Source organism: Mesoplodon bidens (assembly GCF_964165515.1).
Source record: "Mesoplodon bidens genome assembly, chromosome: 19".
NCBI lineage: Eukaryota > Metazoa > Chordata > Mammalia > Artiodactyla > Ziphiidae > Mesoplodon > Mesoplodon bidens.
The window spans coordinates 18,898,675-18,921,379 of record NC_138179.1 but is presented as its reverse complement, the minus strand read 5'-3'; the positions used below and the strand labels follow the sequence as shown (position 1 = coordinate 18,921,379).

The following is a 22,705-nucleotide window of genomic DNA, read 5'->3' as shown; positions in this document are numbered from 1 at the left end:
TTCCCTTTGGCGTGGTGCGTGGTTTCTGCCTTCCCACAGTTTGCTTCCCTGACCTGCAGCCCTCCTCCTGCTACCCCTGGACAGAGTGGAGCTCAGGGAGCACCGGAGTAGGGGTTCCGCTTCCCTCCCCTGCCCTGCGCCAGGGTCACTCTCCCTGGGGGCCTGGTCAGAGGCCTCCCCCACACACCCTCAGACTTCTCCAGGGAACCCTCATCCCACCTGGCAGTTACATTTCCTGCTGGGGTGAAGGTGTGAGTCTAAGGTAGCAAGACTGGTTTACTTTCTTATATACTGGGTCATTATTGTTAGAGGTTCTGATTGTGTGAGGAATAACAGCTCATCGCTGGACTTTAGGAAAACAATAAAGCAAGCATAAACATCAAAAGAAGAAAACATCAAGTAATCTCCAGAGGAGTTTTGCTTATTCACAGGCTTTTGGGGTCCCTCTAGACCCAGGGTCACACTTTGCAGAATTCGAGGAGGGGGTAGGAACCCCTCTATGGACATCCCCGTTTTGCAACCTCCCAGGGCCCAAGAGGGCTCAAAAGAAGGCATCTCAGAGACACGTGCTCAGCAGCCCTCCCCAGTTCTCTGACCTTCCCCGCTCCTTCCAGCTCTGTGGACAGTGGTCGAGGCCCTTCCGGACCACGCTCCCTCGGCTCCCCCAAGCTCAGCGCGTTCCGCGTGGGCGGCCTCAGTTCCCCCTTCTGCAGAATGGGCCGGCAGCTCAGCCTCCGCGCCCCGAGGCCCTGCGGGGGCGGGGCGGAGGGCTCCGAGGGCGGCCGGAAGGGGTGTGAGTGCGGGGGCGGGCCCCGGGCCGCCCCGCCCCTGGGAGGGAGCCCGGGGCGCAGCATCCTGGCGCGGGCCGCGGCCGCCGCCGCCACTGCCGTCGGGGAAGGTCCCAGCGCGGTCATGGCCTCGCGCGGCGCCCGTCGGGGCCCGAGCCCCCTGCGCCCCGCGCAGTAGCCCCGCGGAGAGGCAGCCCCGACTGTGCCGACGGCGCAGACTGCCGGGGTGGGCGATATGGAGGAGGCGGAGGCGCACCTGCTCCCGGCCGCCGACGTGCTGCGCCGCTTCTCGGTGACTGCCGAGGGCGGCCTGAGCCCGGAGCAGGTGACCGGCGCGCGGGAGCGCTACGGCCCTAACGGTGAGAGCGCGGGCCACGCGGGGGCAGCCGGGGCCGCGTGCGCCGCGGTCTCCGTATCGCCCCCGGCACCGCGGCTGCGGAGCGGTCCACTCCCCTCCCAGCCATCGGCCCCCGCGGGCGGGCGGGCGGGCAGGCAGGAAGCGAGGGCTCAGGAAACCTCTGCAGATGCCCTTGGGGCTCCCGGGGGGGCTGCGCGGTACCTTCGCAGGGGAAGCGGGAGTGCGGGTTCCGGGTTCGGAGACCGGACGCCTGGCTCCCCTGCCCCGCTCTCCTCCCTCCGGGCCCAGGGACCCATGCGGCCCTTCCGGGCTTCCCACCTCCACCCGCGTCCCAGTCCACTCCTGCAAGCCCTCGCCCACCCCCATCGGCGCTCAGCGCTGCATCCCCGCGCCGCCGCAGTCCGCCGGAGTCGTGCAGGTGCACACACCGGGGTCAGCCGGCGAGGGACCAGCCGGGGACTCTGAGGCCCAGCCTCCTAGCTGACCCCGAGGCTCTCCCCCGAGGGCTCAGTAAAACGCCCAGAAGGTGCAGCTTGTCAGCTGGCAGGCTTGGTGACCCCACCCCCAGGTCTTCCTCTTTCTGCAACCCCAGGCGGATGTGGCTGGCGGAGTCGGTGGGGCTTTGAACTGCTGAGGCGGGAGACCCACCTCCTTGGGGGTGGCAGGTTCAAGGCCTCCCTCAGGGAGTTGCCTGGGGAGGCCTTTCCTTCCTGGGTGAGCTGGAGCCACGCCTGCCCATCTCTGGGCAAGGAGGGAGCCTTCATGCTGTTGCTGTTTGGGAGGGAAAGGTATCGTTCTTCCTCATGTTCAAAGGAGTGTGGGATTCTCCACCTGCCAAAAAGCACGGCAAGTGCCAGTACTGTCCAGATATGACCCAGAGATGGTAGAAGATGTAGAGGTCCCTCCCCAGGTCGCTTGCAGGCAGGATCTGCCACCCCTTTGGTCCACCCCCAGGGCACAGGGCAGAGTGTTAGGGGTCCAGAGAGAAATGTCGCCTCGATCCCCAGAGTGCAGCCTGGACCCACGCCCTTTCAGAACTTGGGGCCTCACCCTTTCAGGGTTCCCCACCAGCCAGAAGGAAGGTTCTCTGGCCTGTGTGTCTCACTTCTCAGGGCTGGCTTGAAAATTACGAAGAGCTGTCAGAAAGGGAGCTTTGGGTTTTGTATTGGTTTATGACAACCACCTCTTATATAAATATTATCTTTCTGGAGCAGAAATCCTTTTTCGAAAAAATTAGTTGCTATATTTAGTTGAGCTGTGGGCGGAACTAGGGAGATAAATATTATTTAATATCCCCTACTAGTGACTTGGCAGGGAGGGTGTCCTCGCTGCAGGAGCGCAGGGCATCAGGGCTGGTCCCCCAGCCCATGGGTGGGGCTGGGGGTCGGGGCAGCAGGTCTGGGGTTCCACCGCCTCCTCTGTGCTGCTGTGGCCTCCAGCTTGGGAGTCCTGATTCCCAAGGGAAGCTGGAGATCCAGCCCTTGGTTCTGCCTCCAGAATCACACAGATGTTGCCCTGCGTTACCCTGGCCAACACCCTTCTCCTTTCTGGCCCCCATGTCTTCATGAGGAGGGGAAGCTGGCTGGGAAGGAGGGAGCCTCTAGTTCCCCCCATGTTGTTTTGTCTAGGTGAGAGGATTTGGGGGTGCCCTGGCTGCTGAACATCTGTGTGGGGTGATGAATAAGGATGTTGGTGCAGTGTGTAGGTCCAGAGAGGTGGATGTGCATTTTGGGAAGGGTGGTAGGAAAAACTAGGGGGCCATTCCTGGGCTCCTCTGGTTCCTCTGTGCTTCGATGGTAGTAAAAATGAAAGCCCATGTTCACTGACTACCTATTGATACTACGTGCCAGGCATTGGTCTTATAGCACTTTTCACCTCTTGTCTCATTCCTTCCCCAAAACAACTCTATGAAAACAACTGTTGTCATCCCCATTTTACAGAGGAGGTAACTGAGGCACCAGGAGGTTAGACAGCTTACCCAAGGTCACACAGTAAGTGGTAGAGCTGGTACTGGGTGCCTGCCCCTCTCTGGGCCTCAGTTCCCCTGTCTGTTCAAGGGGGTCATCGGTTCTGCAGACTCTGGGACCCTGGTGTTGGGGCCTGTGCTAGGAGCTGGGGTCAGCTAGACAGGAGCTAGTACAGCCTCGCCCCCGGCCCCCGCGGGGCCCCCAAGGGCTTTTTCCTCAGGAAGCATTCCAGGGCCCTGGAAGTCATCAGGTGAGGAGAAGGGAGCTGGCTGCCCCTTCCTGCCTCATGCTCCCCCAGCAGAGCCCCGGCCTCAGGAGGAGGCGTGGGTGTCCCGTGGTCTCTACCCACGCAGCCTCTGGGGTGAGGCTGACAGGGTTTTGAGCCCTAGCTCTGCCCTTTCATAGCTGTGCAATCCTGGATAAACTGCTTTGCCTCTCAGTGCCTCTATTTGCTCATCATAAGTGAGGCTACGATAGGACCCATGCCAGACATTTGTGAGTGTTTGCGTACACCAAGCCATCCCTTCTTGTGGCAGAAGGAGCTGGGCCTGGCTCTGGGCCAGAAACGGGGTGGGGGGGCGGGATCTGCAGGTGGAGGGAACACCCCAGGGACTAGTGTCCTCCCCCACCCCAGGAGTCTATGCACCTGCAAGGTCGTTAGGCTGGAAACCACAAGGAAGTCATTTGCTTAAGTCTTGAAGTTCACAAGTTCTGCCAGCACAGGAAGAGGGGAAGCAGGGGCTGGGGATCCTCCCTCCCCGCTCCTCAGAGCTGGGGGAGGGGCCTCAGTCAGTGAGTGTACTGGGAGTCGCACCTCCCTCCCCACCATCTGTCCCAACCCCAGCAAGTAGCCATGTCCTCTGAGGCCCCAACAGGGCAGTAAGTGGGAGGCTCCTGGCCTCTTGTGAGCCGCCTTTCTCTGCAAACCCCAGAGGTGCCCAGGACTCAGCTTTCTCGGAGGGGCCTTTCTACATCCCTTCAACTTATTTTTTTGAATAAAAATGTGCACACAGTACCACATTCAAAAGGTACAAAAGGTATATAGTAAATTCTCCCCAACCCTGTCCCCAATCACCCATTCCCAACCACCCCAGTGTCTCCGTCCCAAGATATTCTGCGCACACACACCTCTGGGTCTGTGATCAATGATCTTTTTTACATGAAAGGGAGTGGATTTGAGGGCTGTTTTGCCCCTGCTTTCCACCTGACAGAGTCACTGTTGCTGATGGTTCCACGTGGAGCATCCTTGGGCTTCCTAGTGGCCACTCAGAGTTTCATCATGTGGCTGTTCCAACATTTCTTCACTTGAGCTTTTGATGGGCTCTGGGGTTGTTTGAAGCCTCTGTTATCACACACACGTTATAAGGCACATCCTTGTCCCCATGTCATTTCACACACTGTGAATATCTCCAAAGGATAAATTCTTAGAGGGGGAATTGCTGGGTCAAAGGGCATGTGTATTTTACATTTTGACCGCTGTTGCTAAATTGTTCTCCGTAAAGTTGCACCAGTTGACCTGCCCATTTCCCCACCACCTCACCAGCACAGTGTGTTATTGGACGCCAATCTCATAGAAGAGTGGCCTCTCATAGTCTTACTTTGCATTTCTCTGTTTGCCAGTCATGTTGGGCATTTTTTCATATATGCAGGAGCCATGTGATCTCCTCATGTCCGTGGATGGGCTCCCTGTCACCCCTGCTGGACGTGAGCCTAGGCAGGAGGCAGGACTGGGTTGGGGGTGTCCCCCCAAGCGGGCGGGCCAACACCTAAGCCACCCCCACCCCAGAGCGGGCGTCAGGCAAGGTCCCAGGAAGTCTCTGTGGGGGAGGGGCGGTGTCTCTGTTTAGGGGAGCGGCTGTGACAGGGGCTGGAGCCTGCCTTCCTGGGCCTCAGCCTGCCCATCTGTACAGTGGGTACCAGAGCTCCAGGGGTGCCAGGTGGGAGGGATAGTCTGGATTTAGATTCCTGCCTGTGGGGTCTCTGCTGTGACCTTATCTCCTGCCCTCAGCCCAGGTACCCGCTTCCTTGGCCCCAGTGTTGTCAGTAGGGCAGAGACAGGCCCCTGAGATCTAACTCGGATCTGAGGCGGGTATTTCAGGCTTCACCCCAGTTCTCACGCCCTTGTTGGGCAGGCTTAGTGCCCCCTCTCAGGAACAGCACCAGCCCTGCCCCTGCAGAACCCCAAGCCCTTGCACCAGGAGCTCCCTGAGGCGGGGCTGGGTCTGCTCACAGCACCGAGGACGCCCAGCAAACACTTCGCCTCTCGGCCTGGTCAGCCAGTAAGGCTGCACCAGGGCAGAGGTTATCCACTCCAGGTGGGGCCTGGAGACGGTGGCAGGCCAGGTGGGCGGGGTGGGGTCTGCCATCCAAGGTCTCTCCCTGACTTTGTGAGTGAGGATTTAATTGCTCTGTAAATTTACCTTTGAGGAAGACCTTGGTGAGTACTCACCTCTCCCACTGGAACCAACACTTAGAAGCCGAAATACCAGTTTCCAGTGTTGTGAGAAGGAAGGAGTCAAGGGGAGGTTAGGGGAGCAGGTGGTGTGTGGAGCCTGGGGGCAGCCCTGGCCCTGCCCCCCCCTTCTCCTGGGCTCTGGGCTGTGGGCCCAGGGTCCAGGGCTGAACCATGGGGCAACCGAATAAGCAATTCAGTGAGGCTCTGTGTGGACCCAAGGATGACTCAGCCCCTGCCTGCCCTGGGGGTGCTCCGGGGCGGGAAGCAGAAGGCAACACTGATGACCCTTGAGAGCAGAGCTTTTCTGGGAAGCCTTCCTGGAGGTTCAGATGAGGAAATGGGGAGGTACCCTGCACAGAAAAAATGGCAAAACAAAATCTTGGAGGGGGAAAAGCTTTAGCAAAACCAGGGGACATGGTAGCAATCCTGAGGCATCTCACTTGGCTGGCAGAGGGAGGGACGGACATCTAAGATACAAGAGTGATTCTGGAAGGGTGGCTTGGGGCAAATCCAGGAAGACCTTGAAGGCCCTGTTAAGGTTGGTCTTTATCCTGTAGGTCCAGGAGAGCCACTGAAGGTCTGTGAGCGGGGCAGGGTCATTCATTCATTCATTCACAGTTTTATTGAGCACCTACTGTGTGCCAGGCGCTGTCCCAGGTGCTAGGGACACTGGAGCTTCCATCCTCTTAACTGTTGTTATGGCTGATGTTTACTGAGCATTCACCATGTGCTATGCATTAGTCTAAGTTCTTCATACATATTACATCATTTCATCTTCACAGCAAGCTTATGAGGTAGTTACTATTATTATCCCCATTTTCCAGATGCAGAAACTGAGGCACAGCCAGGGTTAAAGTGATTTGCCTGTGGCCACAGAACTAGGATTTGAACCCCAGCCCTCTGGACGAGGCTCTCTGCTCTAAGCTGCAGAGTGTCTCTAATCACATCCCAGGCCCTTCCAGGCCAGCTCCGCATCGGGCATCTGTGGACACGGGCTGGTTCAGTCTGGCAACAGTGACCCAGAGCAGGGTTTGGCCAGGAGAAGCCACCATGTGAGAGGTCCAGACAAGGATAGTGGGGGCTCATATGCCCCCAGGCTGGCCCAGCTGGGGTCTGGGAGGGGCAGCACCTCCTGTTACTGACTTGGCCCGTGCAGCCTGGCAGATGGCACCAAGAGGTGGGCAGGGCCAGGGCATTCTCCTCACTTAACAAATGGGGCATCTGGTGCTGCTGAGGGCCCAATGCCATTATTTCAAGGGGAACTGGCTCAGCCCTACCAAATGCAGCCTGGAGATGGCAAGGGGGAACCAGCATCTTCCAGGGATGCCTGGGAAGGGGAGAAGGTGCTCTCCTAGCCCCTGGATCCCCCACCGTGGCCCTGGAACTAATTCATGTGAGGAGAGAACTGGGTTATTCAGAGTCTTGGCGGGATTGGAGTTTGAAGCAGATCAGGCCTGAGCAGATACGGTCTAGTAACCCCCAAAACACCTGTTTTGTGAGGAAGAGCCTTTGGGCCAGGATGATTGGGCTGATGGCTCTAGGGTCACAATAGAAGGATGAACCGATTGATGGGATGAGGGCATCCAGCCCAACAATCAGGACATGGGATATTACGTTCTTTCAGGTGACCTTGGCTGGGGGGAGACAGGGAGACCACTGGGGTGGGAAGGCAGGACAGCCTAGGCGTGAGTGCAGGAGGTCCAGAGCAGGGGTTTGAGCTCAAAACGCTTCCCTGCCACTTCCCAGCTGTGTGATCATGAACTAGCCACTCAACCTCTCTGTACTTCTACTCTGTAAAATGGGAATGATAATTGTATCCTCTTTCCCGGGTTGAGAATCACAAGAGAGTAATGCACATGAGGAAGTGATTATTCTGTCTGTGGAGCACCTTCTCACGTGCTGGGCACACAATGCCCTCCCGTTTATCTCTGGAGATGAAGTAGGTAAAGCACCAGGCACACTGCTCGGTATATAGTAGGTGCTCAATAAATGTGACTTATTAATATTAATGATACTAATGCTGATCCTCACAGCAGCCCTTCTGGGTGGGGGTGGGTACTCCGTCTTCCAAATGAGGCTCGGGCCCCACGGGGAGCCAGCTACTCAGACATGACTGGAAGCATGTGCATTACATGAGCAGGGATGGGCAGGGCATCTGTGGTGACCTCATGGCTGGCTGAGCCTCCCCCAGGGGCAGCGGATGGGGGTGAAAGGGGAGCCTTGCGGTAGAGGCCAGGTCTGGGGAGAAGGGGGCATTGGTCAGGATCGGCTAGGTTATGTTGCAGTAACAACCCCCAGATCTCAGTGGCTTGAAACAACCCAGGTCATTTCTTGTGCACACTGTATATATGTACCTCAGTGCAGCTCATCTGGGGGCTCGCTGTCTCCCGACTCTGTGACTCAGGTTCACAAAGCAGATACCATTGCACAGGTGCTGGTTGCTGTAGCAGAGGGTCAAAGAACTCCAGACTGTGCTGTCCGATAGGGCAGCCACTAACCTTGTGTGGCTGATTGAGTTTAAATGAATAAAAATTAAGTATAATTTAAAATGTAGGGAATTCCCTGGTGGTCCAGTGGTTAGAACTCCGTACTTCTGCTGCTGGGGGCCTGGGTCCAATCCCTGGTCAGAGAACTAAGATCCTGCAAGCTGCAAGGTGTGGCAAAAAAATAAATAAATAAATAAAATGTAGCTACTTAGTCACACTAGCTACATTCCCAGTGCTCAGTAGCTACATGTGGCTGGTGGCTACCGTATCAGACAGTGCAGCTATAGAACTCTTCCATCATCACAGAAATTTTCATCGGACGGCGCCCTTCTCCGGCAGTTCAACAGTCCAGCCCAAATATACATCCTTCCTTTTGCAACTCACACAGGAAGCTGGGATGTGCAGTCCTACTGTGTGCCCACAAGGTGGGGAGAATGAGAAGTATTTGGGGAACAGCTTGATGACCACCACCAAGAGTGGACCCTGGATCGAGCTGTGGGTCAGCAGAAGGGGAGATCCAGGTGGAAAGGGAGAGAAAGGAGAACTGGTGAGCCCTGCAGGCAGAGGGCAGCTTGCAGGGGGACTAGAGCTGGTATGTGTGTCCCATAACATCATTCCCAACCCCAGGCCTCACTCCTACCCAGAAAAAAAGCCCTGAGGAATATGGTGGTCAAGGGGCTACATGCCAGATAGAGGGAGGGGTCAGGGAGACAGCAGGAGGGATTCAGGTGAGACTTAGGGATACACTGTCCCTTAGGTCAGGACCCTGAAGACACCTGCAGAGGTGAGGGGTTGAGGAGTCTCCTGGGTCGAGCATGGCAGAAGCAGACTGATGTGTGCCATGAGGCTGGGGCATGGCTGAGATGACCTCTAAAGGACGCTGCTCCATTGGAGAATTGGCCCAGAAACCAGGCCTGGCCCTCCCCCTGCCTTTCCTGTTCACCTCAGCTAAACAGATCAGAAGGAAAAAGTCTGTTTGATTTTAATCTCAACGCAGGACACTGGAGATTACATTTTCCACGGAAAATGTCAGCCATTGCCTAAAATAGGACTTTGGAGAAAATGCTAGAAAGTGTATTTTTAGGTTACATGTTTTCCTCCTGGATTCCTGCAGCCCAGTGGGCTGCTTATTACTCCCCATGGTTCAGCTGCCAGGTGCAGACCCCAGACCTTTGAAACAGATGGTCAGGGGAGAGGTGCCCATGGGAAGAAATGCTGGCAGCTGCTCGAGCCGAAAGCAGGTGGATAGAGGCAAGGACCCATGTCAGGGAGGAGGAGAGAGGGAGAGCCAGCCTGGGGTGGGGCTCGGATGCTGCATGCTAACAAGCTCCCCAGCGACCCAGGGTGGGGCTGGGGGTGTAGACAAGAGGAGGCAAGGCTCAGGCTTGTTCTGGGAGGGGCCTCAGACAGCCGTGGGCAGGTCCTGAGCTCGGCAGGAGGAGGGAGAAGCCCGTCCAGGGCCCCTTTCCACAGACCCACAGATACCCTTGCTGGCTGTGTGACCTTGTTCAAGCCACGAATCCACTCTGGACCTCACTCTTGCACCTGCGAAACGGGGTCGGAATTCCCTCCTGCCTCCCCTTTAGGCTGTTGGGAAGATTCTAAGACTTCAGGTACTGGGGCAGCCAGCTCCACCTGTAACATAGGTGCTTCGGGAAACAGGAGATAAAAGTGGAGCCTGTAAAGTGACAGCAGGTGTTTGGAAACATGGTTCTTCAGAATGTTCTGTGGTCTGGGCCTGGGCATGCCGGCTGCATCCTCACTGAGCTGGCCTGGAGCGGAGGGCCTGGGAGGGGACAAGCTGAGACTCAACCTCTAGGAACTGAACTGCGGTGGGTTTCTCAGTGCCCGGGATGCTGGCTGCTGGGGTCGTGCTCAGGGGGAGCCTGGGATGGGGTGGGGCTTAGAGGGACAGCAGTGCTATGGGCCTTGTCTCTGTGGTCCTGGAGAAGCAGATGTGTCAGAGGTGGCCTGAGCCGATGTTCTCAATTTGAGGGAGGGGCTACCCTGCCATGGGTGGGGGACATTGAATGGGACAGGTGGGCATCTGAGAAAGAGCAGTGCAGGGAGCTGTGAGAACTACCAACTCCCTGTGTGACCTCAGGGGTCCCTTCTCTTCTCCAGGCCTCAGTTACCCCTCTGTGCAATGGGGGAGTGTCTAGGAGGCTGCTCCTGGCTCCCGTCTTGTCCCAGGGTGAGCCAGGACACACCAGACCTTCCTCAACCAGAGTGAGGTGAGGGTGGGGGGTGGAAGCATCTGGGCTCAAACCATCTGTTCTGTGATCTCAGAGAACTGGGGTGATGTGTCCTGCCCATCGTGGAGGTCCCGGTGGGCACATGGGGAGCGGCTGCTCAAACTCCACTTTATAACCCAGTCATTTCTTGTCTCCCCATGGCTCCCGTGGCTGCCTGGATCCTGCAGAGCTCCCAACTGAGGAAGGTGAGCCTTGGGCCAGGCGGCCTATGAGGTCACCAGACGCCATCGTGGGCCATTCACTGTCAGGCCATGTCCTCCCCCCACCCCCGGCTGGGTGGGGCCTTGCTGAGCAACACCTCCCCCCACCCACCCCGGCATTGCCCATCTGTGCCTCTCAGGGCCTCGGGCTCTCCCTCTTCAAATGGTAGGGAGGGAGTGGGCCAGGTGGTCCTGAGGCCGCCCCTGCTCTGCATGGAAGCAGGTCATCCGTCAGGGGCCCAGGCCTCATGCGGCGCTCCCGTTCCCAGGGAAGTCCCTGTGGGAGCTGGTGCTGGAGCAGTTTGAGGACCTCCTGGTGCGCATCCTGCTGCTGGCGGCCCTGGTCTCCTTCGTAAGTAGAGTCCCCATTTCATGGCATTGGGCAACCCGGGAGGGAGACCAGGTCAGAGGCCCAGGCTCTGAGCCACAGGGCTGTCCTCTCAGCTCTGGGCATCCCTGGGCCCCTACCTGCCCCCTGCCCTTGCCCAAACCCTTGCAGCCCCCCGCACTGGACTCCCGGCTCCCATCTGTCCCCTGGCTGTCAGTGAGCTTGCAAAAGCACAGGTCTGACCCCGCCCCTCCTTGCCTTAGCACAGGGTTTCTCAGCATCAGCCCTGCTGACTTCTTGGACCAGATAATTCTTTGTGGTGGGAGCTGTCCTGTGCACTGTAGAATTTTTAGCAGCATCCCTGACCTCTGCCCACCAGATGCCAGTAGCACTCCCCACTTTTAACAATCAAGCCTACAGATGTTGCCAAATGTCCCTGGGGGGTGAAATCACCCCGGCTGTGAGCGCATTCTGTGACTGCCAGAGCTCCTCAGACAGACTCCAGGCCTTAACCTCCTGCAGCCTCCTCGTGGACGCTGCCCCTTGTTGTTGTCCCCCGTCCGCCCTGCTCAGACTCCTTCTGCACCTGCAGGGCCACGGGGCCAGAGTGGAGCGCTGGGGAAGGGGAACACCAGTGGCTGAGCAGCAGAGACCCAATGATCATGCAGGGAATGGAGCCCTGGGGGTGCATGTGACTCCTGCTCCAGGCCCCTCCAGCCAGGAGGGGCCCAGCCAGCTGTGTCTGACCCCCCAGGCCACTCACTGTTGCTTGGAAATGGAGGACTCTTAAAAAAGAAAAGTCTGTCCAGGCAGGTGCCCAAAACAGCTGAGCCAAAAGGGTTCTGGTACCCTCTCCACGGAACAGATGGACACACAGGCCTGGAGAGGATGACAAGTACCCACCTGGGCCAAGAGGTGGGAACGGACTTGAACCAGGTCTCGCGCCTCCAGGCCTGGGCTCTGGCTGGAATCATGGTCCTCTGGTCTGTGAACCGTGAACTTGAGCCTGCAGCAGGATCGCCTGGGCTGCTTAAAACACAGACTGCTGGGCCCCACCCCAGAGTTTCTGACGGGGGAGGTCTGGGATGGACACCCAGGATGTGCATTTCTGACAAGTTCCCAGGTGATGCTGCTGCTGCTCCTGGTCTGGGCACACCACGCCTGCTCCGAGAACCACCGCCTGGCAGGTGGTGACACCTCCTGCTGGCTGTCGCACAACGTCCCCACGTCCCTGAAAGTGGGTGGGGTGGGACGTGGGCTCTGGTGGTCACTACCTGCAGGGGCTGGACTTCCTAAGCCAAGGCCTTCTGAGAACAGACCTCTCTAGGTCCGGGGCTCCCCAGGGGTATTTTCCCCAAAATGGGAGCAGACAGAGACCCAGCACACAAAGGAAATGGCAAGCAGACCCTGGCCCACGGCATAGCCTAAACTCACCAGCTTTGATCCCGGCAGGTCCTGGCCTGGTTCGAGGAGGGTGAGGAGACCACAACTGCCTTCGTGGAGCCCCTGGTCATCATGCTGATCCTTGTGGCCAATGCGATCGTGGGCGTGTGGCAGGTGGGAGGCTCAGTGGTGGGACTGGGCCCTGGGGTCTCCCAGCTGCTGGGTGTGACCTCCATCTGGTCCTGGAATCCTGCAGGTCCTTCTGCTTCCAGATCCATCCCCAGCCCTAAGGGTGTCACTCCAAGGGGGTGGCCTGCTGGGGCCAGCAGGGACAGACAGCCTTCCTGCCTCTGCAGGAACGCAATGCTGAGAGTGCCATTGAGGCCCTGAAGGAGTATGAGCCTGAGATGGGCAAGGTGATCCGCTCGGACCGCAAGGGCGTGCAGCGGATCCGCGCCCGGGACATCGTCCCCGGAGACATCGTGGAAGTGGCAGGTGCGTTGGGGGCCTCCTCCCTTCATTATGTGACGCAGTTGAGCCCATCCTTCTCTTTCTGACTATATATGCAGAGGGGGTAGCTGTTGGGTTCCTCTAAAGCTCTTTGGCCAAAAGCCCATCGGACAGATAAGGGGACTGTAGGCCAGGGGACAGCTCAGGCCTCTGCCTCCCAGCCCCAGCCTTGGTTTCTGGGAGCCCTCCTGGCTTTCCCGGGAGGTGGCACCCAAAACCACCCTCAGCCAAGCTATTCTCCCTCCACAGTGGGAGACAAAGTGCCCGCTGACCTCCGTCTCATCGAGATCAAGTCTACCACGCTGAGAGTGGACCAATCCATCCTGACCGGTGAGGCCTGGAGGCCGGAACCAGGGGCGGCTGGGTCAGGGGACAGAGGTGCCTTCACGTGGGGCTTCTCATTTCTGATTCCGCATCCAGGTGAATCTGTGTCTGTGACCAAGCACACGGATGCCATCCCAGACCCCAGAGCTGTGAACCAGGACAAAAAGAACATGCTGTTTTCTGTAAGTGCTTGGGATGCCTGGGGCCTTTGCCTGGACGATGATGATAAAGATAGTAACATTTAGATTAATCAGCTGAAGCCCTGTGGGAAAGAACCTCATCCGTTATTAAGAATACGTACAAACTTATAGTAATAATAATAGCTGTGTTTACTGAAGGCTGTGTGCTTGGCCCTGTTCTAAGCCCTTTACCTGTATTAATTTATTTAATCCTCACAGCGCCTTTGAAATAAGTACTCTTGTCTGCATTTTCCAGCAAGGAAGCAGGCACAGAGAGGTTAAGTAAGTTGCCCAAAGTCACACAGCCAGCGAGTGACAGAGCTGGGATGTGGAGTCAGACTCCTGATTCCAGAGCTTTTCCTCCTACCTGCTAGGCTTATCCTGCCTTAAACTGGAGAGAGGCAGAGCCTCTCTTGCCTCAACAGAATCCTCTAGAGGGAGAAGCATTGCCAAAATGGAGGAGGATATCAGGAACAGTCCATTTCTCAGATAGGAAAACTGATCCCCAAGGCAAGATTCCAAGCCACCCAGCTCTTCTCAGGGAGAGTGATGGGTTCAGCTCTGGTGGGAGGGATCAGCCCCTGTGGCCTTAGAGGGACTTAACCAGTGATGCTCACAGGTTGCCCATGGAGGCCACAAGGAGGGGTCAGGCCAATTGGCAGTGGCCCTGGGCACTAAGTTATTAAAGTCTCCCCAGAAGTGAACAGAAATGGAGAAAGTGATATACACCCACAGCTCTTCTTGAGGAGAGCACCCTGCCTAGGTGCCTGGAAGCTTTGGACAAGCTGCCTTGGGTGGGGAGGGAACACCAAGGGGCATGTTCAGGCATTAGAAGCTGTCACTGGAAGCTTTCTAAGGAGGGTGCCCTGGCTAACTGCAGGTCATTTCCTTAGCGGAGGGGCCTGTAAGCGGGGGCAGGAGCTGCATGGCTCAGGGCAGAAGGGACGCTGAGGCTACCAGAACCCAACTTCTCTCCAGCCTCAGCATAGCACACCTGTCTGAAAGGGACTGAGTTATGAGCCTCCTCAGAGCAGCTGTGTCTCGGGCCTCTGTTGGACCATTTTACAGCGGAGGACACAGAGGCTCAAGGCTGGCTGGCACTTGCACCAGGGCTTGGGGATTTTACTGGGGCCTTGGGAATGGATGGACTTCAGCTCAAATTTTCTGGATTCTTCAGTAAATATTTATCGACTGTTTACCTGAGATCACGGTTAGCCACACTCCTGTGTGGCTGTATTGGTCGTTTATGAGCTGAATTTTGATGGGTTGGTGCTGTGCTGTGCTGGTTGGTCATACTGTCAATATCAGCTGGTGCTTCCTCTGTGCCAGGCCCCCCATGCTAGGCACTGGGGATGTGGCACTGAACGAAGTCCCTGCTTTCATAGAGCTGACACTATCATGGCGATGACAGTAATGACTCGAGACTACATAGTGGCATACCTCTGGGAGCACTAAGTATGGAGAAAAAGAAAACCAAGGAGGGGAATAAGAGCCCTAACCCCAGCCTGAAGGGATCAGGGGTTCTGGGCCCCGGTTGGGGTGCTAACCAGCCCTTTCCTTATCCCTCCCTCGGCCAGGGCACCAACATCGCATCGGGCAAGGCGATGGGTGTGGCAGTGGCCACGGGCTTGCACACGGAGCTGGGTAAGATCCGGAGTCAGATGGCGGCCATGGCACCAGAGCGGACGCCCCTGCAGCAGAAGCTGGATGAGTTTGGGCAGCAGCTGTCTCGCGCCATCTCTGTGATCTGCATGGCCGTGTGGGTCATTAACATTGGTCACTTTGCTGATCCGGCCCACGGCGGCTCTTGGCTCCGAGGTGCTGTCTACTACTTCAAGATTGCCGTGGCCCTGGCGGTGGCCGCCATCCCTGAGGGCCTCCCAGCTGTCATCACTACATGCTTGGCACTGGGCACACGGCGCATGGCCCGGAAGAATGCCATCGTGCGGAGTCTGCCCTCCGTGGAGACCCTGGGCTGCACCTCGGTCATCTGCTCTGATAAGACGGGCACACTCACCACCAATCAGATGTCGGTCTGCCGGGTGAGTGGCTGCAGCCAGCTTGGGTATTGCTGTGTGATGTTTGGCAGGCTAGGCTCCCTCTCTGGGCCACTCCCTGACTCCTTTTTGGCCAGAGGTGGAGGAGAGAACCTGTGTGCTGCCCCATGGTGGGGAGCAGATCCAGGTTCTCATGGGGCAGAGCAGCAAAGCCTGGCTGGACATGCATCATTAGGACCCATGTGTCACTCTGTAGGGTCCTGGCAGGCCACTGCCCATCTGTGAACCTCAGTTTCCCCCTCTGAAGTTTGGGTGTGCAAGCCCTGCCAGGTAACCATAAAGGATACAAGGGAGGGTCAAGTACAGCCTGGGCATCTGATCCAAGCTGGGCCTGGACCCAGGTTCGTTTTTTTCTTCTTTTTAGAAATTTACTTATTTATTTATTTTTGGCTGCGTTGGGTCTTCGTTGCTGCGTGCGGGCTTTCTCTAGTTGTGGCGAGCAGGGGCCACTCTTCGCTGTGGTGCATGGGCTTCTCATTGTGGTGGCTTCTCTTGTTGCAGAGCACGGGCTCTAGGCACGTGGGCTCATTAGTTGTGGCACGAGGGCTCAGTAATTGTGGCTTGCAGGCTCTAGAGCGCAGGCTCAGTAGTTGTGGCACACAGGCTTAGTTGCTCTGTGGCATGTGGGATCTTCTGGACCAGGGACTGGACCCAGGTTCTATCCTTCACCACCATGACTCTCTGTGGTCAACGCCTATCACCAGATACGCCAGCTCCAGTGACCTGGGAAGGGCCCAGGCAGGAATTATTCATTCCCTGGCACTTGATCCCAGATCCTGGGCTGCTGCCCATGTGCTTCAGGGAGTCTGGCTGAGACTCCAGCAGGCCCCTGGGGTAGAGGAGTGGGTGGCGTGACGGTGAAGCTTTCGGATTTCCCACTCCCTAGGTCCCCCAATCACTCCTCTCCCACCCCTGCTCCCATAATCTGCCCACTGGGCCTGGGAAACCCAGGCTCTATATCTGAGACCTTAGTCCCCCACAGAAGCCCATCAGGGGCTGCCATGGGGTTGGGGGCACCAGCACGCTTCACCACCCTGCAGCCCCTGACCTGCTAGAATCCCTAGTAGGGCTTCATTTGAATAGTCCTACTAGGGATTCTGAAATAAAGGTTTGAAAAACACAGTATAGGGAAGTCGTAGGGGCCTTACATACTGGATGATGGGCTAAGAAACTTGACTTCTCAGGGGCTCTGCTGGCTGGAGGGCTGTCCCCAGGGGCAGGGAGGAAAGTGCAATGGAAGGGATGTTTATTGAGCACCTGCTGGGTGCTGGGCTGGCCATTGGCTTGGGAATGTGCAGTGAGGCAGTTTCCAGGAAGCAAGCATTATCTCCCTGGCAGAGCTGGCTGACAGATGAGGACATGGGCTGCCCTGGGAGAGGTGAGCTCCCTGTCCCTCAGGGGCACAGGTAGGGGTGGGCCCTGCGGGCAGGAGCTCACTCTCTGGGGACAGGGGTCTGTGCCTCAGGAGGCTATGTAGGTTTCCTTCCTTGGAGGTCAGGAACTCATTCCCTTGAAGGGCAAGGAGGGGCAGCTGCACTCTGATCCCACTTTCTCCCCATTACCAGTGGGGAAACTGAGGCTTAGGTGCTCCGCCAGGGGTCACATAGTGAGATGGGCAAGGACCCAGGCTTCCTGTCCCAGCTCAGGGCTCTGTCAAGCTGGCAGCTGCCCCAGAACATTGAAGAATCTGCCATAAATCTCTCATGGGTCTAGAGCAAAGGACAAGCCCGAACTGGACACACCTGGGCAGGGCAGAGAGGCCCGGCCTCAGCCTGGACGCAGTACTCTTACACTTCACCTCCAAGACCCTGGGGGAGGGAAGGCCGGTACCTCCTCTGGAGACCCACAGGACACCACCCTGGGGTCAGCCTTGAGTCAGACTGGCTGCCCAGGGAGGAGGGCCTGCCTGAGCACGCCCCTGCGCTCCCCAGATGTTCGTGGTAGCCGAGGCCGAAGCCGGTACCTGCAGTTTGCACGAGTTCACCATCTCGGGCACCACGTATGCCCCGGAGGGCGAAGTGTGAGTGCTCGGCGAGGGGGCTCAGGTGGGCGGGGTTTCCTGGTGGGCGGAGCTATGTAGGACAGCTCTGAGAGCTGTCATTGGCGAGGCCTCTTGGGGGCCAAGAGGCTGGGCATTGCCCAAGGGCTGGGACAAGGGCACCGTACTGACAGCTCTGGCTCCACAGGCGGCTGGGGGGGTGGCCTGTGTGCTGCGGGCAGTTTGACGCGCTGGCGGAGCTGGCGACCATCTGCGCCCTGTGCAATGACTCAGCGCTGGACTACAACGAGGTGGGCCCCTGCTCCCCTTCGTGACCCCCCTAGTATCCAGGCGCTCAGAGCAGACCTTTCTCCCAGAGTATCAGAGCTCGCAGGATTGGAGGTCCCTGCCCCTTTGGAGTGCCACACCCCAGGAGCACTGCCATCCTTGTCCACTCCACACTGCCACCCCTCCTTCTTCCTCAGGCTGGCTCTGGAACCCTGCTCGGGGCTCTTGGGCTGTGGGGGACTGTAATGTAAAGGGCAGAAGGGCCAGGGGTGCCTGGGGGAAGAGGTTTGGGGGACAAGACTAAGAAGTGTTTAAAACAGAAGGCACAGCCCAGAAACGGGCATTGAATGCTCTTCCCTGTGGCTGGAGCATGTGGGAGGCCGCTCCTGCCTGTTGGGGCGGGGGCGCTTGGCCAAGTCAGTCTGATGCCCAGCTGAGGGCAGTAGACAGACACCAAAGGGTTTGGAGCAGGAGAGTGATGTGGTCAGATCTGCATTCACAGAAGGTCACCCAGGCTTCTGTGTGGAGGACAGAGCAGACTGGGCAAGACCCGAGCCGAGGAGCCCCTTGTGGTCATCCAGGCCGGAGAGGTGCCAGCTGAGTCCTGGCTGGGGCTTCAGGGAGATGGGGGGAGGCATGGGTAGCTCTCATTGGAGAGAGAGTTTGGAGCCCAGATCCTGGGACTTGGTGACTGGTTAGGTGAAAGAGGGAGGAGGTCAGGGTAGCTTGTAGTTGCTGTCCCGGCTGGGACTGTCATGGGAGTGGCAAAATAGGGAGGGGGAGAGGTAGCCTGAGGGTCCCCAGGGAACAAAGTCCAACAGGCAGCAGCTGTACGTGTGGGCTTGGAGCTCAGGAGAGAGGTTGCAGTGGGCTGGGTGGGCCCTGGCCGTCATGAGCCCGTGAAAGATGGGAGAGGCCAGGGGCATATGAGGCCTCAGGGAGAGTGGCGGGTACAGAAGGAGCAGGGCCCAGACAACAGGTTTAGAAAGAGGAACCTGGTGAAGGAAGCTGAGAAGCGTGAGCAGAGAGTGATTCGGAGGACAGGAAAGGCGCATGGCCGTTGATGTCAGGGGAGGAGGGAGGGTCAGAAGGGAAGGTGTGCATCAGTGCCAGATGCTTCCCAGGCCAGCTGGGCTGGGAAGGGCCCACAGGCCTGGTGCAAAGGAGGTTACAGGTGATTCTGGCCAAGGGAGCTCCAGGGGGCAGGGAGCGTGTGGGAGGTGAGGCTGGGGGCCGCCCTGCCCCTCACTCCCTGTACCTGGGCCCCACTAGGCGAAGGGCGTGTATGAGAAGGTGGGAGAGGCCACGGAGACGGCCCTGACTTGCCTCGTCGAGAAGATGAATGTTTTTGACACGGACCTGCAGGCCCTGTCCCGGGTGGAGCGAGCTGGGGCCTGCAACACGGTGAGCAGCTTGAGGGTTCGGCCACAGGCCGCATGGCTGGGGCTTCTGGGGCATCTGGAGAAGGGAAGGAAGGGAATGAAGTCCTGGGAGGCTTCTGGGAGGAGGAGGGCCCTCAGACCCCTAGTGAGACTGGTCTAGGGGGAAAAGAGAAGAAAAGCTGAGTGTGGGCAAGGACTCAGAGTCGGGAATTACACAGCGTGGTCAGGAAATGGCAACTCTGGGGCATTTCTGGGGCTGGAGAGGGGGAGAGAGGCCTTGAATGCCAGGGTCAGAAGAAGGTAGACAACATCGTGCAGGGAGCAAGAGGCTCTTCCCGGGGCTGAGCAGCTGGCAAGGAAGCAGCCAGAGTTGCTGGCTCTGCCCCTCACACCCTGACCCACCTGGGCCCTGCAGGTCATCAAGCAGCTGTTGCAGAAGGAGTTCACCCTGGAGTTCTCCCGAGACCGGAAGTCCATGTCGGTGTACTGCACGCCCACCCGCCCTGGCCTGGCGGCCCAGGGCAGCAAGATGTTTGTGAAGGTGGGCCTGCCTGACCAGCCTGGGGCCTCTGAAGAGCCAGAGCCTGCAGCGGTGGGAGACTCGGGGAGGTGTGAGGCCCTCTGTCAAAGCCACGACTCCAGAACAAGGGTGGTCAGCCTGCCATGGGGAACTGGGAGTGGGATCCACGTGTGGGGCAGATAAAGCCAGAGCCAGACGCTGAGGCCTGCCCCTCCTTGTGGTCCCAGCTCTGGGCTGAGAGGCACTGCCTCGCCACATGACCTTGCGGTCACCGTACCCCCATGTGGGCCTCGGGCTCCCCATCTGAACAGCAGGTCAGGCTGGAAGGCCTTGGAACCCCTTTTGCTTCTGATGGGGAGTGTTGAGGTGGTTGGTATGCAACTTTGGTGCTTTGTATTTTGGAAACCGAGTCCCACGTTCCCATCCAGACCCCCGTTCACGTCTTCACGCGCAGTGGGGGGTTTTAACCTCTTTGGAAATGACAAGCTTCTGTACTGGGAGCTTGGGCTGCTGAAAAAACCTAGCATTTGGAATGCCCTTTGAGGAGGGGGACGAGGCACTGATGGAGGATTCAGAGGTCCTTCCCAGGCCTCGGGCGAGATCCGGGTTGAGACCCCAAGGCCGCTGAGTAGCCCGGCACCCACAAGACCACCTTCCCAGAGCCACACCCCACACACCCTCAGCAGGGCTCTGTTCCTGGTCCCGCTGCCGAGCACCCCACAGAACTGGGGTCCCGGTAGCAGCAGGCTGGCAGGGAGGCAGGGCCTGCAGGAGGGCTGCCATTCCCACCCCATCCCCCAAAATGCTGCAGCAGGCCTTCTCAGCTGCAAGTTGGTGAGGGGAGGGTGCCTCCGCATGGGCTTCACACGGTGTCACACCCTGTGTGAGCCCCCTTCCCTCTGGGCTTTCTCACAGTGGGGCCTAATTGGTTCCCTCTTGAGCTTCCAAAGAATGGATTCTGGTCTGTGCCTTGCTGTGTGTCCCCTTGGGTGACCTTTCCCCGTATCTGGGCCTCAATTTCCTCGATTAGGCAGGAGGGAGGGAAGGAGTCCTGACTGACGGACTTGTCTCCTCCCCTACCCCACGCGGCAGGGGGCACCTGAGAGTGTGATCGAGCGCTGCAGCTCAGTCCGCGTGGGGAGCCGCACGGTATCCCTGAACACCACCTCCAGGGAGCAGATCCTAGCCAAGATCCGGGACTGGGGCTCAGGCTCGGACACACTGCGCTGCCTGGCACTGGCCACCCGGGATACGCCCCCGAGGAAGGAGGACATGCAACTAGACGACTGCAGCAAGTTTGTGCAGTACGAGGTGGGTGCTGGGCCCCAGGGCTGGGAGCCACGTGTCCGCCTGCGGCGCTGGGCAGGTGGCAGGCTGAGGATGGGCCCAGGCCCCACTCACACCTGCCCCCTCCCTGCAGACGGACCTGACTTTCGTGGGCTGCGTGGGCATGCTGGACCCTCCGAGGCCCGAGGTGGCTGCCTGCATCTCACGCTGCCACCAGGCGGGCATCCGTGTGGTCATGATCACGGGGGACAACAAAGGCACGGCTGTGGCCATCTGCCGCCGGCTTGGCATCTTCAAGGACACGGAGGACGTGGCGGGCAAGGCCTACACGGGCCGAGAATTTGATGACCTCAGCCCCGAGCAGCAGCGCCACGCCTGCCGCACGGCCCGCTGCTTTGCCCGGGTGGAGCCCGCCCACAAGTCCCGCATCGTGGAGAACCTGCAGTCCTTCAACGAGATCACCGCCATGGTGAGGCCACGAAACGGGAGCCTGGGGGAGGTGGCACGGGTCGGGGTGAAGCACATGCCATAGGCCTTGGGAGGAGCAACCCGGGCAACCGCTGCTTCTGCTTCATTCTTATTTTTCCCAACATTTTATTACAAAAAATTTCAAACACGAAGAGAAATCAAAATGATTTTTCTAGTGAATGCCTATAAATATCCACCATCTAGATTCTATAAATAACATAGTTCTATTTGCTTTATCACGTGCCTATCCATCTACCCATCCTTCACCCATCTTTTCTTAAATGTGTTTCAAAGTAAGTTGCAGACATCAGTACATTTTTCCCCCACACGCGATAGGGAACATTACCATCAACCCATGAAGTTCCCTTATGCTCCTTCCCATTTTTTTGCATCATAGATTAGTTTTGCCTCTCCTGGATTTTCATATGAGTGGGATCATACAGCATACATCATGCTTTTTTGTGTCTGGCTTCTTTCCTTTGAGGTTTACCCATGTTGTTGCAGTTACATGATTGCTTTTTTATTGTTCAGTGGCATTTCATTGTGTGAATATACCAGAGTCTCTTTTAAAGATTTATTTATTTATTTATTTGCTTGTTTGGTTGGTTGCGCCAGGTCTTAGTTGCGGCAGGCGGGCTCCTTAGTTGCGGCTCACAGGCTCCTCCTTAGTTGTGGCTCCAGGGTTCCTTAGTTGCGGCCTGCATGTGGGATCCAGTTCCCTGACGAGGGATCGAACCCAGGCCCCCTGCATTGGGAGTGCAGAGTCTTATCCACTGCACCACCAGGGAAGTCCCATCCACAGTCTCTTTATCCATTCACCTCTGGATGGACGTTTGGTTTGGACCCAGTTTTTGTTCTGTGTCCTTCTTGATTGTTGACCTCTTCATCAACACTGATCTGATTCTTAACCTCAACCTCAACCCTGACTTGGCCTCAGTTTATAATCTTGACTTCCAGCCTAACCCAGTCCTTTACCTTGACCTTAATCCTGACCTGTGGCTCAACCTAGACCTGGATAATGAGCTGGGCACCAACCTTGACTTGACTACGACTGTAAACTTGTTCTTGACCTTATTTTGATCTTCACACTGACTTGGTCCCTGACCTTGACCTTGACCATCTTAAACTGATTCTATAATCTGAGCTCAACCCTGATATGGGTTCCAATCTGGACCTGGACCCTGATCTGATCCCTGACATTGATCCCACACCCCCAATCCAATACTTTATGTTGACCTCAACTTTTATCTGGCCTTCAGTCTTGACCTTGACTTCAACTCCAGCTTCTACCATGATATCATTCCTGATATGTACCATAGCCTTGACTTGACCTCTACCTTAATCTAATTTTTTATCTTGAACACGAGTCCATTCTTTTTTTTTTTTTTTTAATAAATTTATTTATTTATTTATTTTTGGCTGTGTTGGGTCTTCGTTTCTGTGCAAGGGCTTTCTCTAGTTGCGGCAAGCGGGGGCCACTCTTCATCGCGGT

The 22,705-nt window shown here is 57.4% G+C and overlaps 1 protein-coding gene across 3 annotated transcripts in view; it reads left to right on the top strand.

The window, feature by feature from the left end:
• The first annotated feature begins 868 nt into the window (after window positions 1-868).
• The window catches only part of ATP2A3 (ATPase sarcoplasmic/endoplasmic reticulum Ca2+ transporting 3), a 33,806-nt gene continuing 11,969 nt past the window's right edge, over window positions 869-22,705 (top strand). For all 3 annotated transcript variants that reach the window (XM_081219408.1, XM_081219410.1, XM_081219409.1), the window contains exons 1-14: window positions 869-1,147; window positions 10,477-10,494; window positions 10,779-10,861; window positions 12,290-12,394; window positions 12,577-12,715; window positions 12,980-13,060; window positions 13,151-13,236; window positions 14,811-15,275; window positions 17,222-17,310; window positions 17,477-17,579; window positions 18,829-18,960; window positions 19,354-19,479; window positions 20,551-20,769; window positions 20,879-21,214. In XM_081219408.1, the coding sequence (XP_081075534.1) occupies window positions 1,024-1,147; window positions 10,477-10,494; window positions 10,779-10,861; window positions 12,290-12,394; window positions 12,577-12,715; window positions 12,980-13,060; window positions 13,151-13,236; window positions 14,811-15,275; window positions 17,222-17,310; window positions 17,477-17,579; window positions 18,829-18,960; window positions 19,354-19,479; window positions 20,551-20,769; window positions 20,879-21,214 (2,106 nt within the window). In that variant the 5' untranslated portion in view covers window positions 869-1,023. The remainder of the gene's footprint in view (window positions 1,148-10,476; window positions 10,495-10,778; window positions 10,862-12,289; window positions 12,395-12,576; window positions 12,716-12,979; window positions 13,061-13,150; window positions 13,237-14,810; window positions 15,276-17,221; window positions 17,311-17,476; window positions 17,580-18,828; window positions 18,961-19,353; window positions 19,480-20,550; window positions 20,770-20,878; window positions 21,215-22,705) is intronic.